This window comes from Hippoglossus stenolepis, chromosome 11 (assembly GCF_022539355.2).
Source record: "Hippoglossus stenolepis isolate QCI-W04-F060 chromosome 11, HSTE1.2, whole genome shotgun sequence".
NCBI classification, from domain to species: Eukaryota; Metazoa; Chordata; class Actinopteri; order Pleuronectiformes; family Pleuronectidae; genus Hippoglossus; species Hippoglossus stenolepis.
In genome coordinates this window covers 1,970,857-1,998,329 of record NC_061493.1, presented here as the reverse complement: position 1 = coordinate 1,998,329, position 27,473 = coordinate 1,970,857, and the positions used below count along the sequence as shown (strand labels likewise).

The window sequence follows — 27,473 nt, the reverse complement described above, 5'->3', positions numbered from 1 at the left end:
TCCTACATGGTCTTGGCCCACCGTCCCCCACACTCGTTACTTCTGGGTTTACACCGGAGGCTGCGAGGCAGCGCAGCCGTTCCCAAGCACGCAGCCGGGCTGTTCACGGGACGAGCATTTCTCCGCTGGTCAGTCGCGATTCACTCACATGTGGCATTTGTCTGGATCGTTGGGACTGGGAGGCTGCAGCAGCTGCTCGGGAGCGACCGCTCGCTCTCCCGTGCGTGAGCTGGAATTTGTGTCAGCGGTAACACAGCGCACAGCAGTGTGGAGGACTTCCGCAGTGTTCAGCGCTACTGTAACCCCGAACCCGACATTCAACGGGTACAACAACAAGCGGAGAAAGCAGAATCGCGGGCTGACCTTATATTCTACAGGCTGACCAGCGGAGAAATGCTCGTCCCGTGTGAACAGCCAGGCGGCTGCGCGCAGAACGGCGCTGCGCTGTGTAGCGGTCTTCCACACTGCCAGCTGTGTGGAACTTCCGGAGTGTTCAGCTCTACTGTATGCCGGGTTACAGTAGTTCCGCCGGGTTACAGTAGTTCCGCCGGTTACAGTAGTTACGCGGGGTACACGGACGCGGAGCGCCGCTGCGAGGCAGCGCAGCGTTCTCTGGCCGCCAGCGCTGGCTGCCACCACACAGGACGAGCATTTCTCCGCTGGTCAGCCCCATAGACTGTATATATAAGGTCAGCCAGCGATTCTGCTTTCTCCGCTTGTTGTTGTACCCGTTGAATGTCGGGCCGGGGTAAATGATGGTCTTCATAGCCCCCACCCCTCTCTTTCTCTCTCTGTCTGTCTGCTTGTGTGCTTGTAGTGGATGGGCAGAGGGGACATTTAATTATGTGATTGGGAAAATTAAAACTCCAGGACAACAAGGGGACAAAGTATGGGATGCATATTTGATAATTTATATCATATAAAATATGTAATTTATATTGTTTAAAATCATGGGAGAGGGGGGAGGGGGGAGCTGGCTCATTAGCATTTAAAGGAACAGGCACTCAAAACAGGTCACTCGGTGGAGGGCTGTTTTATACAGGGTAAAAAGGGTGCTGTTTTATATGATCCTTGTGGTATTTTGACCAAAGTATGTTACAGACATTTCATTAAGACCCCAAGGAACCATATCAACTTGTGGTAAAATGGGCATGCTATGTCCCCTTTAAAAATCTTTGTTTCAAACACCTGGATAAACATGTCCCGGTTTTGAGAGACCAGAGAAATCAGCTTGGAGGTCTTCAGTAGAAACTGGGATACGGGTCGTGGTGGCCCCATTTTCTATCGACTGTCCCTCGACTACTGTCAAGTAAAGGCAGAAAAGTCCCAACAACACTATTACTGCCACACTGCTCTTCCATTACTGGTTATAAGATGGAGAGGCTCAACCCAGCAGAGTCCCCACAGCCAGAGACGGCACTGAGTTCGTCCCCAGCTGCTGAGGCCACTCAGCAGTGAGCAGTTGGTAAACAAATGACACTGATCTGAGATGACATGAGATTTGCTGGGTTTGCAGGAGACAGAGACACACCTGCACCTCTGCACACGTCAGACAGTATCATTAGAATCATGTATTCAGGATTCTTTGAACGTCATGTCATGCATATGACATACGTCTCACCTGCCCTGGGATTCCACCTGAGGGTTGGACAGTTGGGTATCTCCCACTAGAGAAACAGCAAGAAGAAATAGGCATAAGAACATCGAGATCAGCCACATTATTACCATTGTCCTGATTGCTGTAAAAAGTTGGTGGTGTTAAAATGGCATACAGTTTTTATACGACACTCGCTGCATCTGCTCAGCAATCATCAACAATTCCCTCAGCTCACAAATTCAGAATAGGAAATAACAACTCAATTTTCCAAAACAATCCCTGTCAGAGGTGGAGAGAAAAAAGGACATGAGCAGCTAGAAAATCCAATCGAATTTGAATGTCTGACTTTCAGTGGGGACGTCCTACACCAAAGAACTGTTGGTGCTCATCTCGAGGTAAAGGTCCAGTGGCTCTGATTAAAAAATCAGACAGAGTTGCCATTTAATTAATCCGTCCGAGCCAGCTTTTTGTTTCGATTTTTTTTTTTTTTGAATTTCGGCCCACTTTTCTGCCATTGTCCTATTCAGTCTACATGTAAAACTCTATTAGTGGTTGCTGCTTGTCTCTATTTTCATGATCATTTTTCTGTCGCTGTCTCTCGGGCTTTGGCCCCATGTGAAGTGTAGCTGCTCTAAATGTTTTCATTGCAAATCACTGGCTTGTGAAGACACAGTACATTATCTATGTGTTTAACTCAGTGACACTTTTTTTCCTGTTCATGCACCAGAACCAGGCAGATGAAGTGTGACCCATCCCTCCACACTGTTGATTTGCAGCGTTGTCTTATGCGTGCGTGCGTGTGTGTGTGTGTGTGTGTGTGTGTGCGTGTGGTTTTGTGGGGGGTGGGGATGGAGAGGGAGTTATCAGCAGTGAGGCAGGAAGAACCTGAGGGAAAAAATAGCTTTTTTGCTGTCTTTGAAAAGTAGTGCAAGTGTAGAGGAGTCTAATTATCCCCTCAGTCGCACCAGAGTCTTGCAAATGTCTTTTTAGAGCGTTCTAGCTGTTCCCAGAGTCACACATCATCCACCAAAACAGCATGTCCACCCTAACCCCAGACTTAAGTTTTATTAAATCCATTATTCTCCACTAGCGAAACCATTTTAATTCAGTTCAGTGCAGAACCCAGTATTTTTCTCATTTCTTCACACTGCGACACTGCATTCAGATCAGGTTTTAATGATGCTTATATAGACAGGTGACAAATGAAAGTGAGACTCTGTAACTTCAGCTGAACAACAGTGGAACTGCGACAATAATTCATAATCAAGGCAAAGGCCAAAATGCTTTATTGAACTGCCAGATTTCTGAACAGATGTTCACACAAAAGAGCTGTTAAAAGAGCACAACACCAGAACAAGTTCATGTGTATATATATATATATATATATATACACATCTTAAAAAACTTGACATGCGGGTAGCTTCTCAGAATCGAGGACATGGCCATGTGCTCCCCAGGTATGATAAAGTACTGGGTCAATGCTACAGCATAACTGCTAATGGTAAACGGTATGTTTTTATATCGCGCTTTTCTAGTGACCTCTCAAAGACAGTTTTTTGCCATTCACACGTTTATACACTGCATCGTATATTCGTATATATAATATCATTTTTAAGGTCTTGACCTTCTATGTAAAGTGCCTTGAGATAATGTATATTATGATTTTGCACTATACAAATAAAATAGAAGGGCAGCACCTTTTCTATGAGAATGGGGGAAGACTAGGATCGAACAGCTGACCGTCTGGTAAGAGGACTACCGGCTCTACCCCCTGAGCCACAGTCTAATGCCTTTCGTGCTTTAGCCCTGGCCCGAACCTGATCCTTCTCATCCCTGTTTACAACCAGCAGTGGCTATCTGTTTCACCAATGGTTCAAGTAGTAAAGCAGTGGTCCTACTGTGTGGACAATACTGATTTGTCTATTTTCAGACTTGATGAATATACTGATGTGGTAACGTCCTACATTGACTTCTCTGAAAATGTGATTATATACAGCAAGTCATGGTTCAGTAGAGAGATAAAACAGTAATGGAAAAAATAAGCACAATGCCTGTAAGGATAAAGAAAGGGAGCTGTACGAGGCAGACGAATCAGATTTTGAGAGAGCTGTCGAATTATTTTTAGAAGGTTAGAAATCAAACTTATGACAGCAAGGGGGTATGGCAAGGCCTTGAACAAATCACTAACTATAAAACCAATGTGGCAGTAGTTGGTGATGACCCAAAGCTGCCTGACAGTCGAAATGAATTCTCTTGTCGCTTTGATAACAATCAAAGCCTAATGAGACAGCAATAGTAGCCACTCCCCCAACTCCCGTCTTTGTCATAGAGGAGCATGAGGCGAGGAACCGGCTGTGAAGCCAGAAAAGCAGGAAAGCAGCAGGCCCTGATCTTGTATCCTGTCTCTAGGAAATTTTAAGACGATGAACTTGCTACTTTCTTCACTCGTATCTTTAACGGGTCTCTGTTGGAATTCAAAGTTCCAGAATGTTTTATATAAGTTGTTATGATCCCTCCAACATCACTAAGTTTAATGATTACAGCTCAAGCACCTGCAATAACAAAAGTCTTTATAGCAACTACTAAGTACAGGGTGCTTTTTCCCTTTGTGTCCATTCCATCCGGCAGCATGATGAAGCTCTTGCCACTAATGCACAGGTTCTTTGTTCCATCAGCACTGGTGCCCCATGGGGTTGCATTCTGTCACCTCTTCAATATTCATCATATACCAACTCAATATGATTTTGTTAGCTAGCTGTCGAATGTTGTGATTACACAACATTCGACAGCTATAAGGTCTTTCTTCTGAACTGAAGAGCTTGTGGTCAATTTTCGACAGATGAACACCACTCAATAGTCTGGAGGTGGCCTGCAGCTTTGGGTTTCTTGGAACAGTGATCGTGGATGACATCTCGGTCTGTGTTATCACAAAAGCCCACAGAAGACACTTTTTTCGTACTATCTCAAAAAGTCGGGGGGGTCCAGAAAGCACCTTTTCTATATCTGTGTGGTATGGCAACTCGACAGCAGAGGCTGCAGCTGCACGGAACAGTTTGCTCTGCCTCAAAAATCATCAGCTGCAAACTCACCCCCATCCCTGACATCATGAAGATCCGCATCTGGCGCAGAGGTCTAAAAATACTACAGGACTGCGAGCACCCTGACAACCCGCTCTTAATAAGTCTCCCCTCAGGGAAAAGACTTGGGGGCATCAAAACTAAGACATGTCTTCTCCTCACCAGTACTTACTACAGAACCATCCCGTTACTAAATGGCTCCAAATTCTGCATCAGCACTTCACGGAGGACAAAGCACTAATTACTACTAAAACACCTGGCATTCTACTTTGATTTTGTATTATATACTACATCCGCAGCTGTTTGTAATGTTTCATGGAGTAGGATTATCTGTTTTTATTTCTTATTAGGTGTAATGCTGGTATTGTTGTATTGTCCTGTTGAGAGCACACTGAGGCGACTGTATTGCAATGAAGCCTTGAAAAGGTATTTTACATTTTGATTGCATGATTGTGTATTGAAATGTGTTTCTCAACATCTCAGACATTCTGTTGGTTTCTCTTGTTATTTGTGACCCACTGTGTGTTGGGCACTTGAGCATAAATCAATTAAATCAAGTGTCAGCCAAAGAACAGGCAGGGCAGCACGAGCATTCAATGCCCAGAAAGATGAAGGACGGCAAGACCTTCAGTATGTTAGAACACAATATAATAATTATATTATTATAATTTTTACAATTATTATTATTATTTTTATAAATATTAATAATAATAATAATAATAATAATGTGTTGGGAACAGACAGTTCTTCAGAGAAAACCTGAATTCATGCACATTTCAGAGGGTTTCTGCATTGTTAGAACTTCAATAGCCTATGCAGACCTTGGACTTTTTTTCTTTCGCTTCAGAGGCACAGGACTTCTGTAGGGACAGAGATACTAAGTTGAAAGGAAAATCCTCTCATTGACAACCCAGCAAAACTCCAACAGGCCAAGTTGGCAGATTTAGATTTTTCTTAGGAGGAAGAAGAAGAGGCTGTGAGTCAGCACTCTTGTTTCCCATCAAGGTTCATTGGTATGGGCAGTGAAGTGAGTTTGTGAAGTGAAGGCCAGAAAGCTCAGAGAGTGACCCAGTCATTGAGTTCTGGGTTGCTGGGGAGGCAGAGAAGAGATTGCTTATTTCTATTTTTAAGTCCCAAATAATGAGCTGCAGGTTCCTTAACATACAAAGACAATGAAATGATGTAAAGTGGGTCTGGGGTTCTTGCTCCATTAGCGGATAATGATGATCCTTTTATACACAATAACTGCTAAACCTTTTGTCTGTGAGTGAATTAATTCCACATACAACCAACACCACACATGCAGAGGTACCATAGAGCTACAGTGTTTCAGCAGCTGAATGCTACACAACTATGTCTGCAACTAAGGTTGTGTGGAACAGGAGTAATGTGAATGAGTGAGTAATAGTGTATTTCACATCATTCATTGTTTCCTATAATAATGAGATATGTAATGATATAATAGCTCTGTCTCACACACACACACACACACACACACAGGTGTTCACATGCGATCAAAGGCTTCAGCCTCACACCTGACCTAAAGCAGTAAAGCAGGGTAGAAGGGATGAAAGGTGAACAGTGATCCCCTTGAGGTCGGCAGATACAGACAAAGACAAGAGTGAGAGAGAGAGAGAGAGAGAGCAAGCCGGGTTACTGCTGCAGGTATGAGAGCAAAAGCAACAGATCTCACCGCAGATCCGATAGATGTTTACTCCTTCAGGCACAACACGATAACTGGCTTTCTGCTGCCTGCTCTTCGTTTTCGACCACGGTTTTCCCCCTTCAGAAGATTCTTGTGTTGATTCTGAAGCTGACTCCTGGTCTTTATTCATGTGTTTGTCTTTGCTCTTCTTTGCTTGATCTGATATAAACCTGTCACCATCATCCGCTGGCTTTTTTAACTTTGCAGAACTTTTACATACACAAAAGGTGAGTATAACACAGAGGCAAGAAAGACTGAAAAAACTATATGTCTCCTTTCAAAGTCTTTCAAACTAAATGTATTAAGTACCCTCCGCACCAACTTATAAGAGTGCTTTCCAAAATTATAATGCTTTTAGCAAGATGATACAGCTGCTAGTGTTCCAGAATGTTACTGGCATCAAACCCCATGCAAACACAGAAGGCAACAATGTGTTAGTCTGTCGGACTTCTCCAACCTGTCTGTAGCACTCAGCTTCAGTCCCACTTGTTCCTACTGACGACATTCATCTTTAAAAAGCCTCCTAAATATGCAGTTTTATTTTTTTTAATAGCTCATTTATGTCCTAAAAAAGCTGGCAACTGTGATTTTTTAGCACAACATTACATGACAGCAGGACGTAGTGCATTTGCTGGGGACTATTTTCAGTAGTAGATTAATCCACCCTTGCTTTTGTGAGCAGGACAGTTTACTTGTCCACTGGACATGTAGAATATCAACAGACTTATCGTCTGTGGTTGGCTGAGTAACCAGCTTCAACTTACAGAAAGAAACATGAAACCAAACCACACTTTTTGTTCAGCCAATAAATAACAATGTCATGCTACATTGATCAAGTTCGATCTACATGGCCACAATATTGTTTCCAGTCATTAGTAGATGCTTTTGAAGATAGATGTCCAGGAAGATACATTTAGATGTGCACAGTTTGCAGAAATGAAGTCTTTGTATCTTACAATAACTTTGAATTATGTTCAGTTATGTAGCTTAAATATGTGTGTGTCTCTGTGCAGCTCCAGTCAGACCAGGACAACGGCAACGGCTTAGTCAAATATGTGCTGTCTGGTGAGGGGGCCGGCGCCATCTTTGTCATCGACGAGAATAATGGCGACCTGCATGCCACCCGCCGCCTGGATCGTGAGGAAAAGGCTTTTTATATCCTCAAAGCCACAGTGGTCAACAAGCACACAGGTCTAAAGCTGGAGCCAGAGACAGAGTTCATCGTCAAACTCCATGACATCAACGATAATGAGCCTCACTTCAGCAAAGAGGTTTACACCGGCAGCGTACCTGAGCGGTCTGACACAGGTACGGGCTCTCAAGAGGAAGAGCACACTTTTTACTTGGTGTTCCTCTTATTTTGAAATAATGTGCAAATTTAGGGACAAATAGGGATAACCCGGATTGTGTACTATTTGTCTATAATAACCATGTGGATGTGTATCTCTCAGGTACATCTGTCATGCAGGTGACAGCTACAGATGCTGATGACAGTATGTATGGGAACAGTGCCAAACTGGTCTACAGCATCAGCCAGGGACACCCATACTTCTCTGTGGACCCAAACACAGGTAATAATGATGGAATCCTTGTCGTGAACCAGAAAAATGTTCTTACAGTGTTTGTCATTTTAAAAAGCATATTTACCTAAGAACAAATACATGTAAAATAAAATAAATACTGAGCCCCACCTCTAATACTGTGGTTATAGGTTGTTGCAAGTTTCCTTCAGCTCTTTGCCCCCTTAATGTATCTGCTTTTGTTTCATTCATGCCCCGAATCATTGGATTGAATCAACCAATAAATAAATATTGTCCATATTTAGTTAAAGGTTTGAGGTTCTACATCATTGGCTCCAAAACAATACAAGTTTCTGCACTGGTACTGTCAAATTTTTTATACTGAAAGAAAAAAGAAAGAATCGAACTCAAATTTAAAGCTTGAAGTTGTTTAGCCAGTGAAACATTTTAATGTGAAGAATCAGCAACCGAGACACAGACATGAAGCTGAAGATCAGCTATTCCGTCTGACACTGGTTGAGATATTAACATTTCCCAGAAAGGGAGTCTTCCTTCAACAGTGTTTAGCACCGCTCTGCTAGCTTGACAAAGCAGAAAAAAAACCGCAGCAAAATAGAAAATTCTAAAAGCAGGGTCACAGGGTCTGTAAGCTAAAAACACTAATAATAGGTGAACTGCCCGCACTCAAATACTGCATCTCATTTTCCGTTGGATTGCTGACTTTAAATCTCTCCCTCATAAGTGGCACTTTTGAGTCTCACTCCTCCATATTTATTTTATTGGATTCAATTAATCAGATCCTTTTCCACCACTGTCTGTACTCAGAGCAGAATTTCATTTGGGTAAGTGTGTGAGTGTGAAAGAAGTAGCTGGAATAGGAGGCTCTTCTTTGTTGCAGCTCCGTATCTCAGTGTGAGACAGTACATCTGTTTTTCATCTGCATGAAAATCTGTTAGAAAAGCTAGTAAGGAAAAAAAGTAAATACACAGGGCACCTTCCCCCTGCACATTTATGCTAACACTACACTGAAAAAAGGAAGAAAAGAGAAAAGGGATTTGTTCTAATGTCTGCTCAGCTCAGCCCTTCACTGATCTTATATACTTTCTCTGTAAATAAAAAAGTCAGCCATCCATTTAGACAATCAGCACAGTAATCTCCCTCTGTCTGCTCATCTGTTTCAAGCAAATAAAGGAGTCAGGGCCATGGTCAGCTTACTGCTGGCTATGGATTACACAGCAATGATGGACCATGGTCTCTGATGCAGAAAGAAGAAAGTAGAGAGAGAACAAAAGTATCGAAGCAGATGATGAACATGAAAATTTACTGCAATAACAAATACAATCCTTTTCCTGTGGCTTCTCCACAATAAAAGCCAGCCTGTATTTTGTGATTTAAATATTTGCAACATTAAGCAGCAATGTTAACTTAAGTATTCAATTAAATTGCACTGTACTGCATGCATGCATCATCTATCTTATGGTATTTCCTTTCAATCTCCTTTGTTTGTAAAAGCGAATGGTGCACCATTAACAGTTTATATATTTCATGAGAAGCTTACCGATTTTTAAAGGGATAGTTCACCCAGAAATGAAAATTCACTCATTATCTACTCACCCATCTGGGTGAAGTGTTCGAGTCCACAAAACACTTTTGGAGTCTCATTTTTAGATGAACTATCCCTTTAAGTACACACATTTATACGTTTTTATTTCAATTGGCATCCTCAGCAGTGGATTTGAAATACCATTGTGTAGTTGTCTGATTTTATCTGCAGATTTTCTTCTCTTAACCACACAGTAAAGAGCAAACTTTAGCTTTTCAAGTTGATCTCACCTTAACAAATACCTTTTTATGATGTTTGATGAATATATAAAGTTTAGTGTGGCGTAGGATGGTGAACATGAAAACGATGTGAAGAGCAAAGCTAAAGCTTGTGTGATGTGTTTTGCCCAGGTGTGATCCGGACAGCCTTGGGTCCCGGTGACATGGACCGCGAGCAGAGGGAGCACTACCAGGTGGTGATCGAAGCCAAAGACATGGCCGGGCAGAGAGGAGGGCTCACGGGGACCACAGTGGTTAACATCACACTCACTGATGTCAACGACAACCCGCCCCGCTTCACTCAGAGTAAGTTAACAGCACTGAAGGAGGACAGAGTGCCTCCAGATGATGAAACACTGAGTCACACATGCACACACATTAATTATGGAGTTCAGATGCAGAAAAGGGGGGCATGATAACTGCTGTTTTTTTCATACCTTGTTAGATATGAACAACTTTCCCACAGGAATCAAACAACGTCTCAGTAAACCTTCCTCTGCTGTTAACTTTCAATTGATCGACACTTAACACCGGCTGTGAAGAGAACAAGCTGTGGGAACACCAGTCACAGGATGGCAGAAATGTTACAGAGTTTATATCCACAAATCAAGTTTCCCCCCAGGAATCAATAAGGTGTGTCGCATTCAAATGGCAGCACAAGCGACATTATATTAAAAATGAGCACTAGAGGCAAAGTCACAAAAAAATAACCATAAACAGGCTGTTTCTAAGAATATTCGATATCCTACCATTTCCTGAGAAAATGTTATGGATTTTACAAGAGCAGCACAATGTGCAGACACTAATGGAAATCTTGGCCAGTGTGTGTGGAGTGACAGATGCTTTTAATCACACACAGTTCTCACTACTAAGTGGAGCAAACGGTGTTAAGATAATGGTGCATGAGGGAGTTTCTCTGATATTATTGATTCAGAACTTTGCAGATTCTGACAGCTGCAGAGTGTTTAAAATCACGTGGCAATGGAACGAGCTGCTTCGCTTCCAAGCTCCCCAAAACAAACACAGCAACAGTCTGCTGCACATTTCAGCAGGGATGCTGAAGTTGAGCAAGGAAAGTTGGCCTTTACCGCCCCCCCCAAAAGCCCACCATCTCTGAAGTAATTACTGAGAACTGAGTTAAGTTATGCATTGTAAGCAGACAAAGCGCATTGGCTTTGTAGACCTGCAGGGGTAAGGGTTAGGATTCTGGGAGCAGTTGTGTGTCAGCCACAGCAGAAGCCAGGAGAGAGAATGCAGCTGCTGTTTGCCAATAAATAATGATTTTTTTAACTAGACAATGAGACCGTATTAGGTGCTGTAGATAGCAGCAACATGTGATGTGTGGTTCAGAGTATCAGGGGTAGGCAGGAGCGGCTGCCTCCAATTAAAAATACAACCCCTCTGCGTCTGTAAGCACTGTCAGGGCTATGTCAGATAGACCAGGCAATAGTGATTCAAAGGCAACACACAGGCTGATAACTGTCACTCAAACCTCTTCACACCACGTCCTCCGGCCAGCAGGAGCCCCCAAACTGCAAGGTGTCGTCAGAAAAATGAGATGAGACTAACACAGGCTGTGTCCCGCTCCGAGGGCTGAGGTCTATGAACACCTTCGTTGACAGATCTGACATGAGACAGTTTGGTTTAGGTTCTATTTCTGTGGTCTCTTTCCTATTTGCGTCACCAGCTTGTCCCGCTCTTACCGTTGCATCATCAGCTACTTTGAGCCGCTGCACTGACTGCAGCTAGGACTCCTGCTTAGCTATCTCTTCAGCTTCATCTTTGGCGCGTAATGACTCCTGGGATAGGTTGTCCTGAAAGGGGTTCCACCTGTTGGATCCCTTGTTGCCCGGGATTGGATGCATTTGAAGGAGCCTTTGAAATGGGACAGCCTAGTCACGCCACTGTGATGAAATCAATCTTCAAGTGCAGCCTCTGAAGCATGTGGCTCCTGAATTGGGACACAGAGCAACAGTGGCACCCAGTTGAAGTTTGGCATCCAAGCTGCGATGGTTTTGATTTTGAGCACGCACCACTGGTCCACGGATTAAAGGTCAGAGGGAGAGTCCAAGATCCAAAGGTCCAAGTATGTTCCGAGATCAAGATAAAAAACAAAACAATGGTGGAAGAGGTAGGTGATCTGTTGAGATGAAGATGATTGGGGTCAGGACATCCAGTTGGTCAAGGAGATCCAGAGGTGACCCAGCAGTGAGAAGGTCAAGGAGTAGAAGGTCAAGGAGTAAGGATCAGTTAGTTACAGAGGTTTTCCTTACTAGTTCAGGGTTAAGCTGCTTCGAATCATGGATCCCAACCCACATCACTCAAAATAAAAACACACTGTCAATGCTGCATTCAGCATGAACTGAAAGTTTCTGCTCACTGCTGACTTTTTCTCTGCTCAGCGTTGTTATGGATCGGTAAATCATTGTGCTCAGCTCACACGCCAGAGGTCTGAAATTGCTGCTCTACAGACATACCAGTCGACCTAATGGTGCTCATAACCAACACTTTAAGTCCTGTCCATCACAGCAGGAGCACCATTCACTCCCAACATGCTGATCTACTCACCCATTTCTGCTGGAGAAATCAGACAGCTTTTCTCTGTAAACTGATTTCTCTGGATATGTGTGTCTTTCCAGGGGAATTCATCCAAGTAACACTAATTCTTCCTGAAAGCCTTCATAATTAATTTAACCTAATTCATCCTTAATCACAGAAACAGTCTCACTGTAAACGTGTGGGCTTTGTACCAAACTCTCCAAAGACCTGTGCTGTGTTAGTTTGAGACAGGCACTGCATATTATTAATATAATTTACATATTTATATATATATAATTTCCACAGCCACACTGGTGGCTGCTCACACAGGTATTTTTGCTATGTTATAGTATATTCTGCAGATTTTGTTTTCAGAACAATCAGTCAATCATTGTATTCTAAATGACTATATCCAGATTACCTGTTCTGTCTAACAATCAGTTCAGAAGTTAAAGATATTCAGTGTTCAGTCATAGAAAGCAGAGAAAAGCAGCAACACCTCACATTTGACAGGTTGGAGGAAGCAAAAATTGTTTAAATATTAGTTATTGCAAAACATGAGCATTCTGTAACTTCTTTTAGAGGTTGAAAGTCCCTTCATATCCTCCACTGATGTAAGAAACAATAAACATGCATCGAAAGACATCATTTAGTGTAGGTGGGCTGGGGCGCAGGAGGTAAAGCGGGTCTTCTACTAACTACAGGTTCGATCCCAGTCTCCCCCATTTTGCGTACAAGATACCAAAGTCCAAATTACCCTTGACGGCTATGCCACTAGTGTGTGGTGGGAGTATGAATAAGAAAAGTGCTGCAAATAGATATGCTGTATGATTATGTGTGTGATTGTGTGAATGGCAAAGCCGTACTTAAAAGCTCATTCTCTATATAAATACGGACCATTTACCATACAAATCAAAGTTCGACAATACAAGACCCATTGAGGCAGCATTGCAACCTCCACGTCTGAATACTGTGCCCTTCAATGGGTTCTCTAGCATATATCAAAAAGAAAGGGCCCAGTAACATGAACTTGAATCCCTAGTACAGCCCTTAAAAACACTGCAACATTTCTAAGAAGCACCTAATATCTTCCTTTAGTGTACCTTGTAAGTCTAATGCAGACTGTCTCTTTGCAATCAGCAGAGACAACCATGGTGGTGTCATCAGGGCGCTCCCTCCACAGCCACGCCACACATTATAAAGCTGGTGACAAGTAGATTGGATTTGGCAAATGGTCCCATTTAAGTTGTCATGGTTAAACGAATGCTTTTGGCAGAGAACAGTGAAAAGTGGCAATTATGTACTGATTTGTATAGAACTGGACACGTGTCCGTTTAACGTGCAGTCTCGCCTTCAGAGAAAAAAATATATTTGAATAGGCCTACTAATTCTGGCAATGATTCCCATGGCAACAGATCCACTGTGGTCAGCACTTGTGCAGAGATAAATACATTTATGGATGTAGAATAGTCCATTAATTACAGCTGGTGTTGAGAGTGAAAGCAGATTAACCTGTCCAACATTACCATAATGTTAAAGGGATAGTTCACCATAAAATTATTTTACTTTAATTATACTGATCCTTGGTGTGATCCAAGTGTCCACAAGCCCCGACATTCGTATTCGACTGGAAACAGCGTCATTTACACATATTTAACATTCCTCAGTTCTATATAGGGTGAGCATGTTAGACGAATCATAACTCATCCAAAACAACATATATAATGCTGCAGGAACAGTGAGGTTCTCAGTTATAAGTGGAGTAAATAGGTTTTTCAGCAAAATGACAAAAACTAAAAAATTGTATTTAATGTACCTGTATTTGTATATATACTCATGCATTTATCTCACAGTAACAGGTGTCAGTGAAATGACTTTTGGCTGAACAAATAAATCCCTGAAAAGTGACTATGTGTTTAGTGGATTGACCGGAGCAACAACAGCACTGTGTCTGGCCCAAAAAATATATTACTGCTGAATTTTGTAAATGTCATTGTTCGCTGCTGCGAGTCAAGACAGGATCAGGGCAAAGCAGGCAGCTGCCCCCAAGGGCAGCAAGCCCTCTGGGGTCCCAAAGGATCCCTGTGTGGAATATTTGGCATTATCCTCCACGAAAGCACAGTATATCCTGAAGCGACAATGGCCTTGGGGTGGGCTCTGCATTTTTAAATAATGTTAAGGGTATCTTTAGTTTTCATACTTTTGTGTTTTGAGTGGATGTAATTCAGTTCATATGCTTCGTTAAAAATAACACTATTCTCATGCAATATTTAAATTGCATATACTTATACTTATAACCTCACAGTATATAAGCAATCCTTATATATATGCTGAAGCAGCTACAAAAAGATTCATGCTTAATCATCTCACAGGGATGATGATGTGATTGAAAACTCTACAAGAACTCCTATCTGAACACTGTGATGAAATTATTCTCAGCTGCCGTTTTTCAAGATTAAATACTTCGGAATTCATCTTTTTAATCCGACATTGACAAAAAATAAATTGTTAAATAGAGGTTCAAGGCGACATCATTCCATAGGTTTGTGACCATTGTTCACCAACATGGCAGTGACTGTCAGAAGCATTGTGTGTGTGTGGTGCAGTGCAGTTTAATTCAGTGCTAATCTCACGTTAGTGTGTGTGTGTGTGTGTGTGTGTGTGTGTGTGTGTGTGTGTGTGTGTGTGTGTGTGTGTGTGTGTGTGTGTGTGTGTCCAGCAGCAGTGTTTCAGTGTCTGCAGTTGTGTAAAAGAAATGGGTAAATAGTTGTTGTGTTTGCCTCGATCACATTGTTCGCGCTCCAATCCCAGTGAATTGACACAAAGGCGGAACATCGTGCCCTTGGTTCTCTGGATCTCGGACTTTCTGTCTTCATTCATTGTCTAAGTGTTTTTCCCTCTGCCTCTCTATCTCAGCCGCGGTCAATCACGGTCACTGTATCAGAGCATCAGTGCCTCCTTCCTCCTGTCAACACCACTGCCTAGTCACCCATTGCTCAGATCACCCAAGGATATGTTGAACAGACTGCATGTGGTGTTATCATTTTGTTTAAGTAAACACACACACACACACACACACACACACACACACACACACACACACACACACACACACACACACACACACACAAGATGAGGAGCAGCCATTCATTACCATATATGACACTGTCTGTTTACTGTCTGCAAACCCACAGGTCAGAAACTGGTTCTCACAAAAGGTAGAACTCTAACGCAGTCATCCACACACATGTCAATTCATTTCACTTCATACCGTGACTCCAATCAGTGTTGTCGGAGTCGGAGCCAAGAGGCAACACAATCTCCAATCAGCCGGAAAGAAAGCTGAGTGGAGATGAATTCTGCCTCTGCTCTCTTTACTTCTGGCTCTTTGGGGTTTCACCAGGCTCCCACTTGTTTGTCTTAGTGTTTTGTTAACACAGAAATAAACCGATTGACTACCACAGGTACTGGAGTTGCACAAGGAAAATTGCTTTTGTGGTTACATTCTGTCAGTATGGGTATATGTATTTGTAGGTTCTAAGTACACCAGCCACAGAGCACCGATCACATCAGAGACAGTAACATTAGAAGCTGTTGGATGGGTTCTTTACTGTCTTGTGTTACATCTGCTTGCCACGTGGCAGTTTAATCTTAAGTCAATCAAATCAAAGCTTTGAATAAGCTCCTGATTGGCTGCTTGTTGCATCTGAACTTTAACATATGTGACCCCATTCACATGAGAAAGCATTTCATTCAGAAGGGGACTACAAATCTTACAGAATAGACTAGTGTACTGTATAACTGTTGATATAATAACACTTTATTATATTTATTTTCTTGTTTATTTAAATATTTATTTATTTATATTCAGTTTTCTCATTAGTTTCAATGATATATGAAATAAGGTTTTATTTGTTCAATATTTAGTATATATTCTTAGGATAAAACAAAAACTATTTTGTGGCTTTTTTGTAATTTCCTATTTTTTATAACCTGGTCACACATTCACCCTCACATTGATAGTCAGTGTATAGAGTAAATATCTATAAAGTTTTTACCGTCCTCAGTAGGCACACCTTGTCATATCACTGCCAGTGTTGGCCTCTGTGGAAGACACTGTTGTGTGTTCGTTGCTGGTTTGGTTTTGCTCAGTGTGTTTGGCTTCATTTGGCTTGTTTGGCTTGTTGGTCAGTGGTTGGTAATTGGTTTAGTAGACCAATTACACTCACTGAAGTGAACCACAGTTTCACAGAGTCCACTGCTGTGGGACCGTAATTTCTCACTGCAGAAATAAATATACACACATGATCTGAATAGGGACATTCATAATTAACCATTTAAACCTAAGGCTGGCCTCTGTAGCCAGGCTTTATCACTGCTTTCCTTGGACAGTGGCACCATCTGAGTCTGCATTCTCCTCAGACTGCAACAGACTGTCACCAGAATAACCCCACAGCACGTGGACATGCTGCCGTCTCTGAATAAAGATCTGTACCCAAGCTGTCCATAAGCCTGGCCTGTTTATTTTATTTTCAGCTCTGAATAATGCAACTACAAGTTGCATTTTTGTTTATAGACGTTCTTTATTGTTTTTCTACACTGAAAGTGCCAGTCATACACAGCATACACAGAGGTGGAGGAGGATTGAACATCTGTTCATTAACCTTTATTATAAGAAAATGTTATATTGGTATTTTCTTAAATGTGTTGCAGACACTGGTCCATTCTAAATAGAATATTTTAATTTTGTTGGCTATTGATGTAAGAAAAGATTTTGAATGAACATCCCTAAATCTGAAAGCCACTGCAGCTGCAGTGGAACCATTGTGTTTCCCCCTACCCTGAAATTAAGTGTGAGTATTATGTATCATCCTTTATCTCATTCTCTCTCTTTGGCTACACTCAAACAAACACACCTAAACATACCCAAACAGTGGCAGATTGTATGTATGACACCTGCTGTGTCTCAGTAGTATATAATTACTAACTCGAGTGGTTTATACACACCACTAGATCTCTGAGATGGAACATATGCACAGACACACACACACACACTGCGTAAAGGATATATGTTGATCTAAAAATGCCTCAGGTTCATGCAGCACAGTGACAAATCATTTGCATTCATTTAGGTGTGTTTGTGTTCCTGGACTCTGTTCAGCGACTCTGCCTTATTTAGTACAAACTGAATCTACTGTGGTTTCACAGTGAGGGTAAATCTGAGTAACGGCCAGCTCTCCTCAGCAACAAACTGAAAGCAAAAGACAGTGTTAGCACTTACTGCAGAGAACAAAAGGAAACATCATGCTCACAAAAAATACATTGAAATGCTTTTTTTTATGATTGTCAGCAGTTTGGCAGAGAGACATTATTCCTGCACCTGGCTTCCATCATCAGTTACATTATTGTTTTGTCTTTTTTTGGGCTTCTTTTGTTCTTACAGTCTACCCATCTTACCTTCTTTATAAAGTTTTAAGACAACAAAGACACATTTCTCTATTCAGCATTTATGCTGTGATATGTTTTTTTTTTTTTCAAAACAAGACACACTTTCTCATTGTCTTTGTTTGAGAATTTGTGATGTATTTCATTTTCTGACTGTGGTATTAATCACTCTGACTCACCCTTATGAAAGGGTGGATTAACAGGGTTCTTGATCAATACCTGTCGTCTACTTAATGGCTTAGGTGGTGATGTTGTTACTGTCATGTAAAGTCAGGTTTGTTTGTGCAGCTCGTTATTCCAGTAACAGTATGAAAGGGCCTCATGGGGCCACATTAGACAAGAAACACAAACACCAGTTTAAGTGGACGGTGAAAATCTCCAAAGAAAAAAAAAGGCTAATGAGAAAAATCAGGGTAAACTTGAGAGGGATTACATGAGACAAACCCTTTTCCAGTGTTAAAAGGTTGAAATAAGCAAGTGACAAGGTATTGGTTAATTGATACAATTTAATGTCGCAAAACAGCACGGATATGAAACCAGCAAAGGGAAGAACAAGTGTTTCAAAACAGGAACAAATTCTATACTCACGCTTTTAACCTGGACCTTTTACTCCTACCAGGAGAAATAAGGTAAATTTGGCGTAGGTAATGCAGAAGACTTTACAATAATCAGCTACCACCAGCGTAACAGAATTCAAACTGGTGGTAGCTCTCTGCTACAGTGAGAGCTGAAAACTGTATGCTTGTATTAAATGCGCAGTAAAAGCACTATCTACTAATGTTGTGCCAAATTCTGCCTGCTTGCAGACGATGGAAAAGCCTTTATGGGTGTGTTTACAGGCTGCCAACACGGGTAGTGTGAGAGAAAGAGAGAGAGAGGCAGAGAGAGAGCCCCACCCTAAAGCTTCCTGTAATTTCAATTTGATAAAATGCAATCCTCGTTAAGTACTAAAGACTTTTAGGAGGATGAAAAAACTTCCCTGAACTTGTACCCTGGTCTCTGCGATGGAAACGCTTAGTTCCTGTAAAGGTTCCTAAAGTTCCTGGAGAAGGTTCCTGCGGTGGAAACACAGCTTATGATGAAGCTGGATGAAAACAGCTGTCCACGGCACATACAGATCCCGACTGTTGTCACTGCATGTACAGTATGTCATGTCCTCACCCAGATAGACTGTATAAAAGTATGGCAGACTGTTGGAGTCTCTTGCTCCCGTAACCACATCAACAGTGATGTAATGGGGTCATGGAGTACACCTCTACATCTACAATCTCTTTTGTTGTTTGTTGGTGTGATGTAGTTGGATTTGGTCTTCAGTTTGATTTGGCTTGTTCTTAGTCAGTGATTGGTAACTTGTTTTTTCTGGTTTCATTTGTCTCGCATTCTGTGGGCTTGTATGCAGTGCAGTCAGAATATGTGTCTCAGTTGGGGTTTTTATGGCAGTTTGTGGAGCTGCCTCTTGGCTGTTAACAGTCAGCTCTGTGTGCTGTACACAAACCAACTACACAATGGTACATATCCAAAAACCTGTTTTTGGATATGCACAAAAATAACACAACTAACCTTTTCAGTAAGGTGGTTGGAGGAATGAAAGAGAGTGGCCTTGTTTGCATGGTCGCGCAAGTCCACCACCGGTGAAAGTCTTTTCACAAAAATAATATCTCAAATGGCTCCCTGCGCAATAAATCGAATATAGTAGAATGTTCACTTCCATTAGCCATATATGAAGCATAGTAGGGGCAAAGACCAGAAATGTTGTGCCCATAAACGCAGTGACTGATGTGAAACACAGTTTTCATGAGTCCATATTGCAGTACATTAGTTTCCCACTGTGGACATTCAGCTGGACGGCCAGCCCGATTTAGAAGTTCACATTCACGTGTTATGAAGGCTATGAAACGACCTTTGACAGAGATTCAGGATGCTGGCAGCTGCAGATGTGGCAGTGTTTTTCCATCTCCCCTGATGAAATGTGTATTCTGAGCACATCCTGCTCAGGAGCAGCAGCTGTAAAGTTGCATTTTGAATTTATATATTAAATATTGCCCATCTATCTGATATGGCTCAATGGATAGTGTAGATAGCTCCGCTTCCCCTACCTCTATACATGAAGTGGATGAGTGTACTAACAGAATCACATTTTACAGATTATACTGACAGCTTGCTATTCAACTCAGAAGCCACAAAATATGAAAATGAACACAGCATGTGTGTGGACCCGCTCTATCAGTCATAGTGTCATGATGGACAATTCTTCACTATACACTTTCAAGCTTTTAATTGTTCATACATTTACAGATACAAACAATGTATCCACATTTTACATAGTGTCTTATGAATTGACGATGGCCTGCTCTCTGTTGTCGACGACTTCTCACCACTAACTTTGCTAATGCCTGCAGACTTAACAAATGCATTGGACAGCGTAGGTCCTTGTGCACTGGCCGCTAACTGGCAGAACTTATAGTCATGAGGAGGCAATACAAAATTAGAGAAATCTTTATCATTTGACACAAAGTGAATAAATGCTAATGAGGGCAGAGTCGTCAAACTGTTATAACTGTTTCACAATAAGGGAACATATATTTGTAAAGTTTTTTTGTTTTTTTTTATTTCATGGGGGCTTTAAAGAATTGTATATGATCCACACTGTCACACAGACTTTGATGCAGGATGGTAAAATAAAGACACTTTTGATTTTGGACCCAAAAAACACACTTTTGTCGAAATGCAGTTCTGCACATTTAATGAGAACAATTTATATGGCATACAGTGACAACGCATTAAATCACCCAGTGGGCTAATTCTTCTGCTACTAACATTAATATGGGAGTGATAAATCAAGGTAACTCCTTACTGTGAATGCATTGATTGATTGACATAAACTGTGACATGTCACTGACATAAAGATTGAAGTGAACCTTAGTCTCCTCACATGGATGTACATGACGGTGCAGACACCATACAGCTGACCGTCAGGGCTGTTTTCTGTGTTTTCAGGTATTTACCAATTCAGAGTTCCCGAGTCATCGAAATCTGGCATCCCAGTGGGGAGAATTCAAGCCACTGACAGAGACACCGGGAAAAACGCAGAGATGTATTTCACCATCGTCAGTGGAGACGGCATGGACATGTTTGAGATCTCCACTGACAAATTCACCCAGGAGGGAGTGATCACTGTCAGCAAGGTGAGAGGGAGCATGACCAAAATGTGGTCCCAGACCACTAATCGCATTTGTAGCACTTATCTGAAAACCAGTTTTTTAAATTACTTTTGAGTGTAAGGCACAAAAGACATTTCAATCAGGTGAGACCAATTGAAGAATGAACAAAATGCATTGTCATGCACATGAAAGTCTATAGAAAAAACAATTCCATTGGATTACCATAAACATTCAACAGTCAGCTGATTAAGCGGGGCGGGGCGAGTGAAAGATAATTGTGGATGAATAACACCATCATATCCCAGTTTCCTTTGGCACATGTGGCACTGTCATGTCAGTGTCCCAGTGTCAATGCTGTTACCTTTAGATGAAAGCTGAAAACCATAAAGCTCTCCCTAAGATTAAAAATGTCTCAGTTAGAGAACAACTAATAATAATTTATGTTGTGCATAATTAATAATTATTTGTGTTTATTATTTCATGGGCTGGATTTTTGTAGTATGTGCAAATTTTGATAATAATAATAAAAAAACATCAATGTAGCATTTAAGTACTGATTTGAACAAAAGGAAGCTTCGAAGCATACACACACACATGCACACATACACACAGTCCTATATTAAATCAGTATAAATAATAAATTAATAAAATGTTTGCATGGCTCTTTTCCTCTTTTCGTATTTTGGTTGGGGGCTGAAAAGTTTGGGACCCCCTGTTGTGTTAGATCTTTGTAAAAGCAAGTAAAATACAAAGCTGAATAAACTTCAGACACACGGAATGGAGCGGAATGAAAACTCACCAGTGTGCATCTATTGTTGATTATAGATAAATCTGCTGCTTTTCTGGTGCTCGTGTTCAAATAAGGCAGGCTTTTAATTATCTTGATATTTTTCTCACGGCATTGGTGGAATCAAATTAATTCTAAAGGAGTGATTCAGCAGATCCCACAGTTTCTACTCATACGGATCCTGCCCACGTAGTCTGTTTTACATGTACTGTTAAATATGCAAAGCCCCGGCATGCTTGACAGATGAAAGAAACCAAATTAAACTTCTTCATCTTTACCTCCGCAACCCTGTGCAGCAGGCACTAATGCACCGGACTGGAGCTTTTTATGCTGCTGAGTTTTGAAAATGATTCGCAGTGTCCTCACAAAGAGTGTGTTTACTGATGTGCACTCACAATTGATATTTAGAAATTCTTTTGTTCCTCTTGCTGACACAACCTCAGAAAGTCTGCAGGCTTTAACAAAGAAGTAATGATGTTCTGTCAGCAGGATGCGAGATGAGAACAATATCCAGGATTTCTTCAAGGAAGCAGAGGCAGTGCATGTTGAGCTGTTCGAGTGAATCTGAAGCTTTGTTCTTGTTTGAAACAACAACCATGCCGCGTTGCCACAGTCGATGTCAAGGAGCAGATTTCACCAACATAATTTGCACTTTTGAAAAACTATTACCATTTGTCATCAGATTGAATCTGTCGGCTGCTTTCATCACAATTTTATTAATGTTATATTTTCCACTGTAACCACATGTGCTGTTCCCATTCTTTTATCACTCAGACAGACTGTAGCCCCCACACGACAAGAGATGTGCTCTTACATTCCATAAATCCTGCCTCTGACGCTCAACTAATCAATTTAGATCATATATTGAATCAAATAGTTTTTAAACTATTCTCCTATATAAGCAAAAAATAATATAATAACAATTCAGTCTTTTTCAGTCTAGTCTGGTTCATTATTTAACATGTTTTATTATGATATCACACTCGTTAAAACAGGTCCAGAATGGCTATAAACATTAAAAATCACACTAATTAACATTTTCATAGCAATGGATCAAATAACTAAGTAATATGAAAGGTGTCTCTCGTGGTGATGAGCCCACAGAGAATCAGGCACAGTTCTGTATCGTCATCAGCATGTTGGCACGTTACTTATTACAACAGTAATAATATGTCAGTGTTTTATGTTGAAATTGTTCTGTTGTTCCCACGTGTCCAGAAAGTTTCTGTGGCCAGTTATATTATTATTTTTCTATTCAGAATTATTTGTGGCAGCTCTTGGCAATCAAGCCTGTCTATAATATATAGACAGGAGGTTCAGATTCAACTCTGCCTTCCAGTGATGATGTTACTGTTACCTCCTATTGCTGTAAACAGTCCTCTTACAACCCTCCTGTGTTTGCGGTGTTCCTCTCTTTGCCTCTGCAGCCTCTGGACTTTGAGAAGAAGCCATCATACACTGTAGAGATCCAGGTCCAGAACACCCAGGTGGACCCTCGCTTCATGTCCGCAGGCTCCAAAGACATGGCCACGGTTCGAATTGGCGTGGAGGACGTGGACGAGCCGCCACTGTTCGACAAGGCCAGCTATCTGATGGAGCTCAAGGAAGATGCTGAGGTGGGCGTGGCCGTGGGCTCGGTCAGCGCCATGGACCCCGATGGAGCTCGCAGCATGGTCAAGTAAGGCCAAACCTCACTGAACTTTATTTTAGCTTTATCATTTTTTTTTCATGCCTCATTGACTTTTAGATGTGCTTTCCTTTGGATTTTTCTAAGACATTTGCAGTCTCACTGCACATTCCCTTGACTGCAGATTAGATGTAGCCTTCAGCAGGTTGGTCGCATTATAAGACATTTGCTGGTTTTGTTTTGACCAAGTGCAGTGGTGTAGCGGTGCCTGGAGAAGTGGGTATATTTTCTTCTTTTTTTTAATCAGCCCATCCAACAAAGGATATAAACAGTGACATGTACGCTTGCATATGTAGTTCACCTAGAAATGGGCAAATTGTTACTTAATTTCTGATGCAGATGCAGATTTTGCATCAATACTGGCCCACAGACTCCAGGGTGATTTTGAGTCAAGTCAGTTGTCTATGGGTCAGTAGTTTCTTTTGTAAACTCTCCTATGGATCAGTTGATTTGCAGCAGACCAGAGTGGGCCACCATTACAGAAATTTACATTATTTATCGTTGGGCAGTTTGGAAATATTATCGTATAAATATTACAGTTTGCAAATATTACAAATATGATGAAATACATAACTTCACTTCATGTTATTATCATAATTAACAAGGTTCTGCCTTTAAAAAGGTACTCACCGTGGTTGACGAGGACCCAGGGTGATATTTTTAACTGGAAGACAAAAACAGATATGACCCATCCTACTCCGACTCTGATTGGCTTACTCTGATATTCTTATTCTAACTAGGCAGAGTACTAGGCGGGTGATGCTTTCTCTGTCCTGGGATTGCCTTGCAATCAACATCAGGAGGTAGAGGAATCTGGACAGATGAGGTGAATCCATGAAGTGGTACAGATGGGACGTTTCTGTTGTAACCACATTTTACAACGGAAACGTGAATTATGTATTTATCCATTTTAAGATCCAACTGAAAATAAATGTCAGTCTTTGAATATCTGCTCAGTAAATAACTCATACTGTACTCCAGATGGGAAGCTGATAGCCAATCAAATCAAGTGTATTTGCTTAAAGCTGTATTGTCACTGTTCCAGATCATGGTCACACTTTCCAACAACAGCAGGAAATCAAACACAAGAGCTACACATTTGAACAGAGGAGCCTCCATTAGCTTTTGAATGAACAGCTCCATTTTATCTGCCAATAGCTGGTAGGCAACAAACAGTTAGCAAGTCAGGTTTGTATGTTTGGTCGGTCCTGCCTCTACCGGGTCTCAGCCTGCCGCAGCAGCCGTCAGTAGAACCCACTCAGACACCTGAGAGAATTTCCACTTCAAATTGGTGGGTTGAAAAGAGGGGAGAGAATAGATATCGAGGGGAGGCGGGAAAAACCTGCAAACCTCCTTGTTATTATCCATCTCAGTAACAGAAATAATTAAGAGTACATCTGCACATCACTTCGTCTCAGTTAAGGCCGTGTATCAGTGAAACGTGGAAGACCATTGCCGCAGCGCAGGGCTATCATATTTGAAAGTTTACATATCTGTGCTTTCTCCTCTTCTTTTTTAGAAATCTCAGCTAAACTACACTGGAGTTGGATAAAGTTTTACTTCAAATGGTCTTGGATTCTCTAAAGGCCTACAAGGGTTCTGATAAGAGTGTGAAAACTGTGTAAACAGAGGAGAAATGTGGGGCAGGCTAAAAGATAGGAGGTACAGTGATCACTGTTAAGATTATAAACCAAGCTGTCTCTGGACTATACAGCCGTGTGTAAAAACTGCTGAGTATATACACAACAGAGACCTGCACCTACAGGCTGTATTCAAACGCAGCTGCCTCACTGCAGCTCTGTTCATTATTGATGCTTGGCATTAGGGTAGTTTGAGCTCTGTGGCTGTCCTGTTAGTAATTGTCCATTTCTCAAATGGCATCAGCGCGTCCTGGGAATTTTTCCGATGTTTACAAAATAAAAAGCCTAAGGCCCTCAGTAATTTGCTCTGCTGCTGCGGGTATTGATCAGGAGTTACAAGACTGTTAAGATAAGTTGAAACTTTCCTGATCTCTGAAGGCAATTTGTGCTGTTGCCAAAAAGAAAAAGTAATAGGACACAGCTATAAAAAAAATATGGATCTAGAAAATGGAGCAGTGTAAATAAAGAGGGGGATGAGGATTAAATAATCATAGAGTTGGATAGTGCACACAATTCAAACACCAAGCAACTACATCAGCATGTGGAAAAAACTTGACTTGTCCACAAAGCCAGTAACATCATGCTACTCAATGCTAACAACACAAGCTATCATGTAAAAGCCCAGACTCCAGTGATTCCAACCACAGCCTTTATTATCTTTCTATGACCAAAACTCACTGACCCAGCAGCAAAAGAAGAGAACATATAGCGACATACATAAATGATGTCTTCACTATGTTGTTTTGACACCATAAGTTGTCCATAACTGAACAGTGGCTGTGTGAAACTGAAAGTGTCCATGCAGCAGCAGAGCGGAGTAGCAAAGTATCTACGACAGTTGACACAACATGAAGGATTTGGTGTCAAAAGGCATTTAAAAGGTTCTAGATGTTGTCAACTAGCCAACATGGGCAACACAACGACGACAACAGAGGCACAGACAAAGACGTTCATGTCTATGAAAGAAAACAAGCTAGCGAGAGTGGTGTCACTGCACACAATAAACAACAAACGCCTACTTAGATCATATATGAGAAGTCTTCAACTATTTCTGATTATTATGAAACTTAATCTCGATAAATTTGAATGAGGCCGCCACGGTTTAAATAATTAATGTGACACAACTTGAAGCACTTGTGAGTCTGTGAGTGAGGCTGCCCACAGTAGGTCGTCCTGCGAAACACAGTGACCACTGAGCAGTAGCCTACATCGTTTTATGTTTAGTGTAGTGTGGTGGGGTGTAGTGTGGTGTAGTGTAGTGTAGTGTGGTGGGGTGCAGTGTAGTGTGGTGTGGTGTGGTGTAGTGTGGTGTAGTGTGGTGCGTGTAGTGTGGTGTGGTGTGGTGTAGTGTGGTGGGTGGGGTGTAGTGTAGTGTAGTGTAGTGTAGTGTAGTGTGGTGGGGTGTGGTGTAGTGTGGTGTAGTGTGGTAGGGTGGGGTGTAGTGTGTAGTGTAGTGTGGTGTGGGTGTAGTGTAGTGTGGTGGTGTAGTGTAGTGTGGTGTGGTGTGGTGTGGTGTGGTGTGGTGTAGTGTGGTGGGTGCGGTGTGGTGTAGTGTAGTGGTGGGGTGCGGTGTGGTGTGGTGTGGTGTGGTGTGGTGTAGTGTGGTGTGGTGTGGTGTAGTGTAGTGTAGTGTGGTGGGTGCGGTGTGGTGTGGTGTGGTGGTGTGGTGTGGTGTGGTGTGGTGTGGTGGTGTGGTGTGGTGTAGTGTAGTGTAGTGTGGTGGGGTGGTGGGTGTGGTGTGGTGTGGTGTGGTGTGGTGTGGTGTGGTGTAGTGTAGTGTAGTGTGGTGGGGGTGTGGTGTGGTGTGGTGTGGTGTGGTGTGGTGTGGTGTGGTGTGGTGTGGTAGTGTAGTGTAGTGTGGTGTGGTGTGGTGTGGTGTGGTGTGGTGTGGTGCAGGTTGAGTAAAAAAAGGAAGTAATCATGATGTATGTATGTCAGCAGAATGAAGTGGAAGCTGCAGGCTGGAACTCCGTCTTTATTTCTCGACATTCAAAGCAGATGAAGTGATGAGGAACATATTCCAATTAAAACAAGCATGGGACCATGGAGTGCTCTTAAAATGATGTGTCACAAGAGGACATACACACACACACACACACACACACACACACACACACACACACACACACACACTTAAACCCAATTCCAATTATGTCTGTGTTGTGCATTTGCGTATGTGACTACATCATCTATTCACACTGTGTCAGTGAACTGTTATTTTACTGCTGAGTGCTTCCTAATTATGACCAAGCTTGGATGTACTCAGACAATGTTTTCTTTCATATATCTCCATATGGGAAACAATAATTAAGATGGAATGGTACACAATTAGCTGCTGATAGCTGTTTGATGATATGTTTTCGAGTGGATTGTGAAACTAGCCTTGATCCAGTCCAATGTGAAGTTCCTGTTCACAGAGCAGTTTGCCGCCACTTTGACAGGCAGGCGGAAAAAGACAGAGGCAAAGGCATCTCAGTTCTATTATCTATGGAGTG

General features: G+C 41.8%; 1 protein-coding gene across 1 annotated transcript in view; it reads left to right on the top strand.

Annotated features, from left to right (window-relative positions):
* Positions 1-27,473, top strand: part of cdh6 (cadherin 6) — an 81,519-nt gene that overhangs the window by 34,265 nt on the left and 19,781 nt on the right. Inside the window, exons 3-7 of the mRNA XM_035170921.2 lie at positions 7,393-7,687; positions 7,831-7,950; positions 9,853-10,026; positions 20,701-20,888; positions 23,079-23,329. Coding sequence (XP_035026812.1) covers positions 7,393-7,687; positions 7,831-7,950; positions 9,853-10,026; positions 20,701-20,888; positions 23,079-23,329 — 1,028 coding nt within the window. The remainder of the gene's footprint in view (positions 1-7,392; positions 7,688-7,830; positions 7,951-9,852; positions 10,027-20,700; positions 20,889-23,078; positions 23,330-27,473) is intronic.